The sequence below is a fragment of the Thunnus maccoyii genome, chromosome 7 (genome assembly GCF_910596095.1).
Source record: "Thunnus maccoyii chromosome 7, fThuMac1.1, whole genome shotgun sequence".
Taxonomy (NCBI): Eukaryota; Metazoa; Chordata; class Actinopteri; order Scombriformes; family Scombridae; genus Thunnus; species Thunnus maccoyii.
In genome coordinates, this window is record NC_056539.1 from 22,977,498 (window position 1) to 22,990,331 (window position 12,834).

Genomic DNA, 12,834 nt, shown 5'->3' on the forward strand with positions numbered 1-12,834 from the left:
AGCTGGCTAATGACAGTTTTTGGAAAATAAGACAATGAGACTACATATTTTAAATATGTGTATGTGTGTGTGTCACCTCTGATTGCCATCTTCCACAAAAACCACCACACAATATTATCTTTTAATTAGCTCTTAACCACAGCACCAGTCCAACACTCTTCCATTTACTGAGGAGATAACTAGAGAGGCAATCAGGCGGACGAGTCAGACCGCCGCTGTTAATTACCCACACGCCAATAATGAGACAGAGCCTCTTATTAGCTCCCTACAATCCAAAGCTTCCCCACACTCCACTGCTTTGCCAGCTCCCCACAGTCTACTAAAGGAGATCTGCTTTTTAACAGGGGAGAAGAGGCTTATGGCTTGACTGCATTTTTTTTTTTTTTATCTTAAAGCACCTGCAGCAACTGCTCAGGCTGAGTGTCCTTGTGTTGGTGGGAGGCAACAGAATGTGCTTTCTTCACTTTCTTTCTCAGCACATTTTAATCAGACAAGTTGGGAGGAAACTCAAAAGGTCTAACATTTCAGGGGTGTGATGTTTACCATTACACATTCATGGTAAGATACAGGAGGGATACAGTTCATTTGTTGCTATCAATAAAACCCATCACACCGGTGAACTGTTGTTACTAATTATTTGGCTGCCAGACATCAGCTCACAGGATAAATATGATAAGTGTGTTGGAGGTTTTGAGCATACCCCTACAAACACTACAAATCCTTAAATCCTACATTTTGCAATACAAAAGAGATCAGACACAGAAATTGTGTTGTGGGAGGGGTGGGAATAACATGTTGAACGTCAACAACAGCATCAGCTTGACAATGAGAGGAGGATGGTTAAAATAGGAGGAAAAAGTGGGAGAAGCACAGTTGGAAAGAGAGAAATGGAAGTCATCGGATGAGACATTTGCATAATTCAGAACGCATCTTAAGCCCTTACAACAACCAGCTCTCTTGGGTACAGCATTTGACTGGTCACTGACAGACCACCACGCCTCCAAGCTGCCCGCTTTGACCTCCTCCTCCACTCCACACATTCACCAAGCTGCTCATCCACTCACTCCACTTTTCCCTGGGCTTTGTGGAGAGCTTGGGTTGAGCTGGAAACTGTTGCTGTTGTGGGCTGTAACGCCCTTTGAGACATATGTAATATTGGGCCATATCAATAAACTTAACTTGAATAACCTTATAAATTTAAACTAGTGATAGCATTTTTATGTCATTACATTTTTACATTTTGATTATCGTAAGTCTTTACTTAAATATGGAGAATGTGTGAGAAATGCTTTGGGTTAATCATGACAGAATGGACTGGCTCTGTGGCATTGAGAAATAATATTAAAAAGGTCTTATTTCTTTTACTTGAACATGAATAAATCATAACCACATTGATGTTAAGATATCAGTCTGCAACAATTAGTTGATTAATCGATTGACAGAAACTTAATTGGCATCTATTTTGATAATCGAGTAATCCTTTTAGTTATTTTTCAAGCAAAAATGCCAAAAATTAATTGTTTCTAGCCTCTCAAATGTGAAGATTTGCATCTTTTCTTTGACACATATGTCATATTTGGACCGCTGGTCAGACAAAACAATATATTTGAATAAATCTCCTGGAGCTGTGGGAAATAATAACAGGTTTTTTCACTATTATCTGACAGCTCATAGACTAACCAATGAATTGATTAATTGAGAAAATAATCTGCAGATTAATGGATCATGAAAATAATCATTAGTTATAGCCTCGGAATCATCCAAGACATAGCATCTAGATATAGGAACTCAATAGCATCAGACTGTTTAGTCTGTGTTTTGGCACTCATCAAAGAAGTTTAATCATTTCTACTGGCTGGTGGGTAGTCCCCAACATTTTACAGTCTGTGGCTCATTCCCACCCCGCTGTCACATAAGTACTGTCAGAGAACCAAACAACCAACCAGAAACCCACCAACCTAGTGTTTCCCCTATATTCATTCAAAATTAAGAGCGCCGCTGCTAAAATTTCAGACAATCATTAATATTAACGAGCTACTAATGATTTTCACTCACACACTGTACGAGCACAATAACACCCTACGTTATTGTGGATTTTTTTAGTCATCTACCCTCTCTTCGTTCTTCAAAGGACATATACGTGGAAGGTACAAGAGTAGCGTAGCTCCGTTAAGGAATAAGGCAGCGCGTGTATGTGTGTGTAAATGTGTGTGTGTGTGTGTGTGTAGTTGCGCGAGCGGCAGAAACATGACGTGAACGCGAGGGGAGCAGAGGAAAAGTTTAGTACTAAGTTGTCAATCTGGCAGTAAATGTACAGTACAGGCTGCGTGTCAGTTGATAAATGCTGCATCTTCTCAAAACAAAGAAAATATTCATCTATCGAAGGGGGTTAGCCCCGAAGTTAGCAACAACACGTTAGCTTAACTTAATGTGGACAAGCAATACTCATTTTAGTATCAATCTCAGCCGCTCTTTAACAAGGAACGGAGAAATGTCTGGCTGATGAGTCTCTGTCTTGAGTTTTTCATATGCCCCCCCCGCTCCAAAGCAGTCAACCTAGGGGAATCACTGCAACCAATCACCAAATGGGCTAAAACTCGCCCAAAGGCAAAAAAAAAAAAAAAAGTTTGGTTTCAACAGATATTTGAACCATAAAAATAGGAATTTACAAAATATGAAATTGTGTGCATGTTCTGTGAGGGTTGTGGTAGTTACAGAAGGGATACCTGTCTGAGTCTGAGGTAGAAGGTCTCACTGAAGGTCTTGCGGCTGAAGTACCAAAAACGTTCATTTGATGGATAAACCCTGACCAAAGTTTCCAGCAGGAAGCGAACTGGCTCCACCACCTCAGTCACTACCAGGTCCACTGCCACCGTCATGTAGATCAGCTTATCTGGAGCAAACCAGAGAAAAGGAAAGAAAAAAGAAAGTTACTGTGACTGATAAGGCTCACTGTTTTAGATATTTTTTTAAATATTTTGTTTCATATTTGACTGGATTTTTATTTGCACCAATTTTAAATCAGCAAAGCCAGTCAGTGAAGCTCATCTAAATAGTGTCAGCACTATTATTAAGGTTGATTATAGCATCAGGAACAAATGAAAAACAGCCCTACAGTATTCCACTGTAGCTCCCAGGGCATTCAAAATATAACCAGCTTCTCAAATGTCCACCAGCCAAAAACTGGTATGATAAAACTGGTAAAACTGGTAGGAAGGAACACAACCGTCACTTATGAGGGTGAGGTTACTTTCTATTTTAATACATACACTGGATCCCTAACACAATCTAGCGTTACTATGAATTTAGAAATTCATAAATATAACTGTCTATGTAACGTGATGTCGATAAACTGATCCACTGGCTTCTACAGTTTTGTTGGCAGGCAGGAAATTCACACCATGCATCCAGTGGGGATGCCACACCCCCTAGTGGATAAGGACATGACCATGATGTCTCCAAATTCACAAGTAAAGTATATAAAACAATTTCGTAAGTGAAAATGTTTGTCCCACTAGATGAGCTCTAAAGATTAAACAACTTTTTTTCATAGTGCAGCCGAGGACTGCAAAGAGCCAAAAACGTAGTAATCACTCAATGCCTCCATTCTGGGGATAATCTAAATTATAAAGGAGGAATGAACAACGGGAAAAGAGACAGAGGGTCCGGAGAAGTTATTTCACAATGGAAAGATTTGGTTATTTTAATCAACTTGTGGAGGTACAAAAAGTATCTATTATTAATTATGATTATGTCAAGCACAAACTGCTGGTTGAGAGAAATATTTGGAGAGAAAGGACATGTTTGAAGCTTCAGGTTACAACAAATTTCCGACCAACAGTCCCTTAGAAGTAAAGAGAGCGAGTAGTAGAGTAAAAGAAAGATATGTTATAATAGATGTAGCATTGTAATTTATGTACAGATTATAACAAGAAAGAATACATGAATCCATTTTGGACAAAGAATTTGTAAAGCTGCATTTTTCCAGCCATTTTTCATCACATATTCACTAGACACCATAATAACAAATTAATATTTCATATGTGCTTTCAAATATAAATTAATATATTAAATAATTATATGAATTTGTGTCACCATTATTGAACAGTATGAAAAACTAGAGCACTGAAACACGATGTACAAACATTAACTTGTTTAAAATCTAATTTTATAATGGGATTTCTCTCTTATCAATAATTTAGACAGAGCTGTGTAGCATAATAACAATCACAGAGTATGTGTATCAACTCTCAAACCACTTCACTCTGCCGCTAAGGATGTGAGAAGATTTACAAGTAGATGCTGTGGATGCGTGTGTGTTTCAGTTAGTCGGTCTTTACACTGCCTGACGTCTCTGAGGTAGACTGCTTTGACAGTCCTGCCATCTACCTTCAAGTCAAACTCTCTGAGCCTTCGAGTCAGCAAGTTGCCAAGTTGTCTAATTTGTTAGCTGTAATGGATTCAGTGAGGCAAGCTCTCGGGCCTGGACACACTTGGTGTACTACTCTGTGGGATCCAGCCTGAACACATGTTAATACTTCCCCATTAAAGACGATAAAATCCAATCATTTCATCTCAGGTACATCATGATGATTCAGCCACTAGTGTGGTGATTTATTGGTAGACTGTGGCTTCTACACAGTTAACTCCACAGATTACATGAAAGACTAAGTAATTGTAACTGTATGATTGCTTGCAGCCAAGATGTGCTCTGATACGCATCTGTGGCTATTTTTAGTTTAGGCATACTGCAAATCCACCAGCCCAAAGGTGGGTATACACCATGCACCTGCCACACCTGCGACATGCTTATCTGAGCACTGAGTTCTCAAAAACAAGTAAATGAAAATAATCTTTAGGACAGCACTCCCTTTTATGAACAAACATTTTGGACGACAGCAAGTCTGTTTTATAACCCTAATGAAGCACTACATTATTATTTTATTTTTTTGTGTACCTGTTCTTGAGTATTTCCTTTTATGTCTAAATTCAATTCTGGTTGTAGATCTTAATATTCAGATAACAGTTACGATCAAATCAATCAATTCCTCTTCCTGTTCCAATCTATTATGTATTCTTTGCATGTGCAGCAGAATAAATCTACAGTTTCCAGTGTTTAATGTCCTTAAGGTTTTTCATCCAACAGCACATGTATGCAGATGTCACAAAAAAAGCCCTGTTCTCATTTCCATCACCAACCAGTATTAAGAGCAATCATGCAAAATAAAGAGCCATTACGCAGCAAAGTGTATGAAGCTCAAAAACCTGCATAGCTTCAGTATAAGATCTAGATAAGAATAATCCCCAAAAGCTGCTTTTAATTCATTATCTCACACGAGTGAGTATCCGCGGCTCTGTTGTCCCCGCTGCCTGGCACAATGCGTTCACGCTTCAATGTACGAAAACATGCCAAGCTTTGACCAGCTACGGGTCACAAGGCCAGGTACAAGACTGTATGTTACGCTAGATAATGGATGAAAGCAATTATCACATCCAAGCTCCAATGCAAGCACTGCATAATTCCCAGATGTGACCTTGAGCCATGTGCAGTTCCATGTCAAATTGTCAATAACGTATGGAAATAATTCCTACTTCATATGTTTGTGAACAACCAGTGATGATGCACTGTGTCAAGGGACACAAATAACACACATAAATGTAGCTGAACAGAATGCACAAAAGCATCAACTCAATTTATGCAGAGTTGAAAAACTAGTCAAAATTTGCTAGTTTGCTCGCTTTGCTCAGTGACACAGAATCTTTCAATGTTTTAAAGCTACTCTGAATATTGGTGACACTGTGGTTGTACAAACCTGTGCTGGACAATATGTATGGATATTACACTTAATGAGGAAAACAACTCGGTCTCACCTTTAGGTGTGTCTTCATTCAGTGGTTGGAAGGCCGCCATGTTGGGATTCCATGTTCCTGTGATCACGTAGGCCTTCCCATCAGAGCTCTTCCCCATCGACTCCTGTGTAGGTATTAATTCATGGCTTATGTTCTTCTTGTAAAAAAAATGTTATACAAAACTGCAATGCACTTTTTGTAAAATATTTAATATGACTTAAATAAATAGAGATAATGATAGTTTGTTACAGGTAGGAAAAGTCTGTTTACTCTTAATCTATGGGTGTATTAACTTCAGATATCCTTACTCAATTCTAAATGACCAATTAAAAAGGTTAGTGGGTCAGTGTAGTGGCTAATTCTCCACATGGTACCACAAATAAAAGACATGTACACCACTCCCAACTATCATGAAATATTGTAATTTGTATCTCAGTGAATCTAACGGAGTTCTGCTCACCATGTCTAGGAGATGCATGTCGCTATTGCAAACTTTCTGACCTGGACTCAGCAGCATCCCAAAACACCTATAAAGGGAGACACAGGAGGTACACTCACAAATCAATAATCACCAATTCCACTGCAGCAGAGTGAGTCAATATAGTGGAGAGGTAAAGGGAACTGGAATGTGGAGATCCCTAAACTGACCAAACTACACTCATAAATATTCTAATATTAATGCAGTATAATCTTTCAGACATTTCAGACATTAAGCCGGCACTCTGGTCCAGTGATGCTACAGGAGAATAAGTGAGCCACAACCATCACAGAAGATTTTAAGAACCGGGATTAAGCAAAGGACAATTTGAAAAATGTCAAACTGATTATCTCGGCCAAAGTTAACATTTTTATCTGTGTCTTGTGCAGCTCGGAGGAACCTACCCTGGCATGTTTAAGCCCTTTCAGTATAACAAATCACCAGTCTGAAGAAGACCTGGACAGGCTGTGCTGTGACCTGACCCCTCAAGAATTCCCTTGTGCAGTACAGTCACCAAAGGCACGCAGGGAGTGCAAAACAAGCAGAAAAAATACAAAAAACTCTGATGTAACTCTTAACACCTGTCTGAGGTCTCATTATGACATTCTTGGAGGGCCAAGGCTACCGGTTCCATCAACAATATCTCCATGAAGTCCTCTATGCAATCTATTCTGAAGCAGCCTGGTTTATTAGTTCACCACAATGATCCAGCATCATCACTTGCTAAAGTTGACTCAGTTTTGGGTTGGAGGTGCCATCAAGTGGCCACCATGGGAATCTCTCAGAAATGTTCAGCAGTACATTACATCAGAAATGCATTGCATAATAAGTACAAAATGTACAGTTAACCCAACTCATATTGAGTTTGCAAAATAAGCATCAAGTATCCTCATTAGTGACATTTCAATAGGATTTATAAGCATGGATAGAAAGAATTTCCGGTAAATTACATTCTTTATAACCAAAGTGCCATTCAGTTGCTTAGCGATAATGATAAATGAGAACATAATGTACTTCATGAACACCATACATCATGCAAAACCCATACAGTTCTTAAGAAGAATTAACCATTAAGATACAGGCAATGGCAAGAATGAATATATGTATAAAATAAAGTGTTGTCAAACATTGGCTGAACACCTCAGAAAGGATCAGCTCTAAACACAATAGGGGTTTGCAACTGACACTAAAAATAAAGAATAGGGCAGGTGTCTGTCTCCCTCTGATAGCAATAAGAGGTAAGGGAGTAAGGAAGAAAAGGGGGGGGGGGGGTGATGAAGATGACCTAGTTCTTTAGCGCTGCCATGCTGCTAGAGCATATAAGCACATAAAAATGAGGGACTGCAGGAAGTTATTCTTGCTGCCTTCCGTCTGCAGTATTTTCACCACTTAGTTTGCGTGCTATTCCTGTGAAAGCAAGCCAGTTCAAACAGTCTGATACTTTCATCTGGAAAGTCATAGTATAATTTACATTGATGAAGGCTATAGATTTTGTTTGCTGTCTTCATTCATACCCAGCATGTTTCTGAGCTCTACATCATAACCTTCTTTAATTCATCCTGGTGAAACAGTGGCCCTAAAAACTCTGGTGGTACAACACCAAGATAGTTGAAAAGGAAAACCTTTTCAAATTGTATTCAGTTCAGCCTTTCTCCTGAAAAAGGTGAGAAACACAATAAAGCACCTGTGATGATATGTTGCAACAAAGACATCCCAGTGGAAGGTCACCAGGGCCACGTCGTGCATCATCTCTTTTTACAGTGATACTAGAGAGGCAAACAAAGTGTCTCTCTGCGTTAATACCTACCAGGTGAATCTGAAACACACACCTGAGCCTGATAACCTCACCTCTCAATGCCCAGCTCCTTGTTGCAGATCTGCTGAACTGAAACCACAACCTTCTTCTGGACACTCTGCCGTAGCTTGAAGTAGAACTTATCTCTGTCCTTAGGGACTGGACTGTGGAGAGGAAGAAAGAGGGGGGCATTACATATAAACCTAGAGATTTGTCTGCATTTTCATTTTGTGCATCATTGCACTGTAATATGGTTTGATGTGATGACAAGTGTATATTTAAATCCCCTTGTTTTGTTCTCTGTAAGATATTCCTTACCTTAGCATGACTAACCAAGTTAAACACGCAATAGGAAATGTCTTCACTCAAGTCCTCCCCTGAGTGTATTATATATTACAGCATACTTTCTGCTGCTTTCTGCTATTGAGCCTTTTTTTTTTCAGAGAACAGATAACATTAAGAAAATGTAAATCCATCTCTAAAACTGTTGATATTATGGGTTGTGAAAATGGAAAAATTATATTAGTGTGCAAATAAGGTTTACTGTCTTTACAGCCAAACAATAATAGACAGCTACAGTAATATTGCAGCAACACATTGGAGTTTGGTTGCATATACCACTGAAGGCCTATTTTAACCACACAAGTGCAACCACAAGCACAGCGTGGTAGGTCTTGGGCGCACGGACTGTGTGGGCGTCGCCATGCTAACCTGCTATTTTGGTTCATGTATGTGCAGCAGCACAAAGTGCAAAAGGGCTGGATTTCAGCAAACAGTCACAGAGTTCAGTAATTAATGTTACACGAGAACATTTGCACTGCAATGTGTTTCAAGAATCAAACATAAGATTTCTTTTGCTAAAAAGAAAGTTGGAAAAGAGGCTATGATGAGCTCTGGTTACTGGACATCTCCCACATGAAAAGGCAGAATATCAAGTTATAACCGACCAGTGTGATATGTGTAGAGGTGTGTATGATTATTTTGTAGCAGCCTGGTGTTGTTCTTTGCAATTCAATGACGGTAAACACAGTGAACGACCGCGCGTAATGGCACTGCGCTCTGGTGCTACGCTTGCAGATTTATCAGCATATCTTTCCTGCTGCCTTCAGATGCTGCAGGGATTTAATGAACTGAAGGAGAAGCCTCTCATATAGTACAAAGCAGCTGTGGATAACAGATACTGTAAGAATTACCCACCTTCATTTATAGATAAATACCGACTGATTTACTGACTTTCCTGCTTTAACCACATTAAATGTTATTTTCTGTGCCGATTTTGGTCGGAGTGTTTAATTGAAATTATTTGTATTTCAAGCATTAATCTTTTATTGCAGGATGTTTGCAACAAGTATTTAGTTTGCTCTTGTTGATAAAATCACCGAAGTGGCAGCATGTTGCGTCAGAAACAGACGGGGTTCAAAATACAGCAACTGGCTTTGCACTGCTTCATTTGGTTGTTGTGCTGGACATTGCACCTCCAGGAAAATAGGGCCCAGTATCTTCCTAGGTGTGCTTATTAGAAGACAGATCTGTCCTACCACCAGGTATGTCTTATGTCTTTGAACTTGCACTGGCAGGCTTTATTGGTGTGGTGCTAAAGGATTGTTCTCCGCCAATTGAAAAGTCAGACAAAGTCCGATTTTGCTTTGAATGGTTAAAATTAATGACAGACATTGCCTCTTTTGAATCTCTAAAAATAATGACTAATAATAACAAAGGGAAGTTTTATGAAGTTTGATCTCATTTAGTAGCTTCTTCTGTGAGCTCAGAGTTGTTCTGTTACTTGTTCTTCATGGATTTACTGTAATACGGGGTCTTATGTTGCATTTAAAGTGGAAACGTATTGAAAAAAAGTATTGCAGCTGCACATTCAACCTTTCCAACTACAAACAGATCTGTGATACCAACTGTCCCAAGCAGATAAGAAACAGACACAGTCCATGTGTTTATGTGTGTGTATAATTTGCATGTATTACAGGGCTCTGCTAACAAAATGGAATGATGTTGCAGCTGTACCACCAAACTACACTGTGGCACTATTATTCCGTTTCCATAACAAGGTGCTAAATACATATTGTTATGTAATTTTCTCATATAATATAAAAAATGGTACCTAATTTTAAATGAATAGGACCATTGTACTATTTAAAGAACTTTGGGGGGGACATCTGTAGCATTGAATTCAGGCTTGTTTCTACCTTCTTAAGTACTGTTTGTATGTGTGGACTAAGTACCCGTAGTTGCCCTTGCCATCCTCCTCCTTGACCTCCAGTGACACAGTGAAGGTGTAGAGGTTGCCATCAGGTGGACTGGACAGCGCCGTGTCCCTGATGTCTGCCGGCCGTGAGGAACGTCGAAAGGCTGTAGAGAAACTGTACAAGATGCGGCTGACCTGGAGGGAAAAGGAACAGAAAAAAATATTTACAAATTTTTTTTTTTAAAATATTTTGTCATTGGAGAGAAAACACAAGAAAATGAATAGAAAGTAGCAAATGGAAATTAGTAAATAGAATCAATATAAGCAAATAAAAATAGAACATGGACATCAAGGGATACTGTACTAATAAAGAAAAGAGTGGGATAGACTGGAAAATATTGGAAAAAATACAAAAGACAACAACAGTGCCCTCAGTTGGTTTTCCTGTGTCACTACTAATACAGTAGGACTGCAATACACCTCTGTCTACAACAGTATACAGGTACATGTACTGTATACAGTACATAAAAGGAATAAATGTCTGTTCTCTAAGTTATGATGGAAGATATGGGTATTTATGGTAGTCCAGATTCAGATCCAGTCATCAGCTTGACAATTCTGCCGTTTAAGAAAAAAATACACAAAAAAATAGTTTAACTACACAACATAAAGTGAAGCATGTTACAACACTGAACAGCCAGTCATCCGAAGTGGTTCTGGTTCAAACACTCTGACCTAAAAAGATTTGTTATCAAAATAAGTGCCACTGTCACTCCCTTTGCACATAACAGGATGAAATGCTTCATGAAGGAATGAAAACTGTGTTTAGCTGCGATGTGTAATACTGTCTGTGTAACTCACAGCCTCTTTGATGTGGCAGGAGAAGACGTGAATCTGGAAGTCCTCAGAGCTCCGGTAACTCTCGGTAAAGGAGAAACAGTCGCTTTCCACAGAACCCTCCCGTCCACGAGCACAGAACAACACCTTGTAAATGGGGAAGGAGGCGATCTCTGTGCCTGAGGCCTGGTCCACGATCCTGGGGAGAGTTACAGTTAACGGTTAAAAATAACAAATGTATGGCCTGAAGATCAGCTGACCTGTTCTATTTCATTGCTAATAATCAATTTTGCCATTTATTAGCAAGTTTTAGCATGTTGCTTTTCTAGACCTCTTTATATAGACTTTCATAAGGTTTAACCTGCTCCTCATATATAAATTTGAGACCTGAGAGCCAAGAAATCAAACATTGTGAAACTTTATGCTCTTGTGTGTAAACATTAAATTGGTATCAGATATTGTTTTATAACTTAAGGTTCAACATAAGTACTGTACAGTAATAGTCAACTCTATAAATGACATTTAAACTTTGTATTCATCCAAGTTTCCTCTTCGGTCAAGAGGTAAGTCTCCCACATCACTGACAGTTCGCGGTACAGATACTGCATGAATCTACACCAAACATTTTGAAAGTGGTAAAAAAGTCATGTCTCATTTCCTCTTTACTGTATGTAAACATTTCATGTTCCCTTTTCATTTCATGACTCAGGATGATAATCAAGATTGTCGAGAAGTCTTACTCCTCCTCCTATTTATGTCACATCCACTTAATGTGCAATTTCACTTCTTTTGCTGGCTTGCAGGCGTCAGGGGTAATGGGCACTTTTAACATGCACATAAATTATGATTATATAGTATACAACAAAACTGAGAGCACCCCTGGTCGATATCACTAAAATTTAATAAAAAAGTTTTTAGACAATACTCAAGAAGAATTAAGCCAATTCACTTGAAGGATCTCCCACCTCCATGTTTCACAGTCAACACTATGTAGTCACTGTAGTCCTGGCCAGGTCCACACCAAACATGCTAGACCCCATCTGATCCAAACAAATTTATTTTGGTTTCATCTGACCAAAGAATGTGCCGATATTCATGTGCTTCTTTTCATGTTATTTGGTAAAGTTTAATCTTGCAGTTTTGTGCCGTTTTGTAAGCAATGGTTTTCTTTTTGGACGTCGTCCATAGAGGTTGACTTCATGCAATGTCTGAGCAGTCACTGAAACACCAGTTTCCACAGATAATCCTTGTGCCAAGTCAGAAGCACTTGCCCGTCTGTTTTTCAATGCAAGGTTGTGTGAATAGCAAATTGTGCGTGCCGTCCTTTTTCAAGGACAGCCACTGCACCTTCTGTTATTGGTAGCTTGATCAGGTCTCCCTGTACCTCCTAACCATTGCTGTGTTTTAGTTTCTGTTCAGTAGCCTACCGTTGATCTTGTTCTCACATTCTGTTTTCTGACTTGTTCAGGCTATTCCTCACCATGTGGAGCCATGTTGTGTTAAACACAACCCAGACCAAAACTGAGGAAGTTGTGGTTGTCACAGGTTCTTTTATAACCTTGTTTAGGCAGTTAGTCTTAATTGGATGTCCATAACCATTTTTGTTTCAGTGGTCACAGGTGTACTCACTTTTCTTGCACTGAGGTTGTACTTTGAGGCCCATATTTTAAATGTAGT

At 39.1% G+C, this 12,834-nt stretch overlaps 1 protein-coding gene across 3 annotated transcripts in view; it reads right to left on the reverse strand.

Annotated features, from left to right (window-relative positions):
- rabgap1l (RAB GTPase activating protein 1-like) overlaps positions 1–12,834 on the reverse strand; it is a 159,434-nt gene that overhangs the window by 136,574 nt on the left and 10,026 nt on the right. For all 3 annotated transcript variants that reach the window (XR_006096984.1, XR_006096985.1, XM_042416860.1), the window contains exons 5-10: positions 11,182–11,356; positions 10,358–10,515; positions 8,177–8,287; positions 6,311–6,377; positions 5,872–5,974; positions 2,727–2,893 (exon numbers count right to left, since the gene is read on the reverse strand). Coding sequence is in view for 1 of the 3 variants with exons in the window: in XM_042416860.1 (XP_042272794.1) it covers positions 2,727–2,893; positions 5,872–5,974; positions 6,311–6,377; positions 8,177–8,287; positions 10,358–10,515; positions 11,182–11,356 (781 nt within the window). In the remaining 2 variants the exon portion in view is untranslated. The remainder of the gene's footprint in view (positions 1–2,726; positions 2,894–5,871; positions 5,975–6,310; positions 6,378–8,176; positions 8,288–10,357; positions 10,516–11,181; positions 11,357–12,834) is intronic.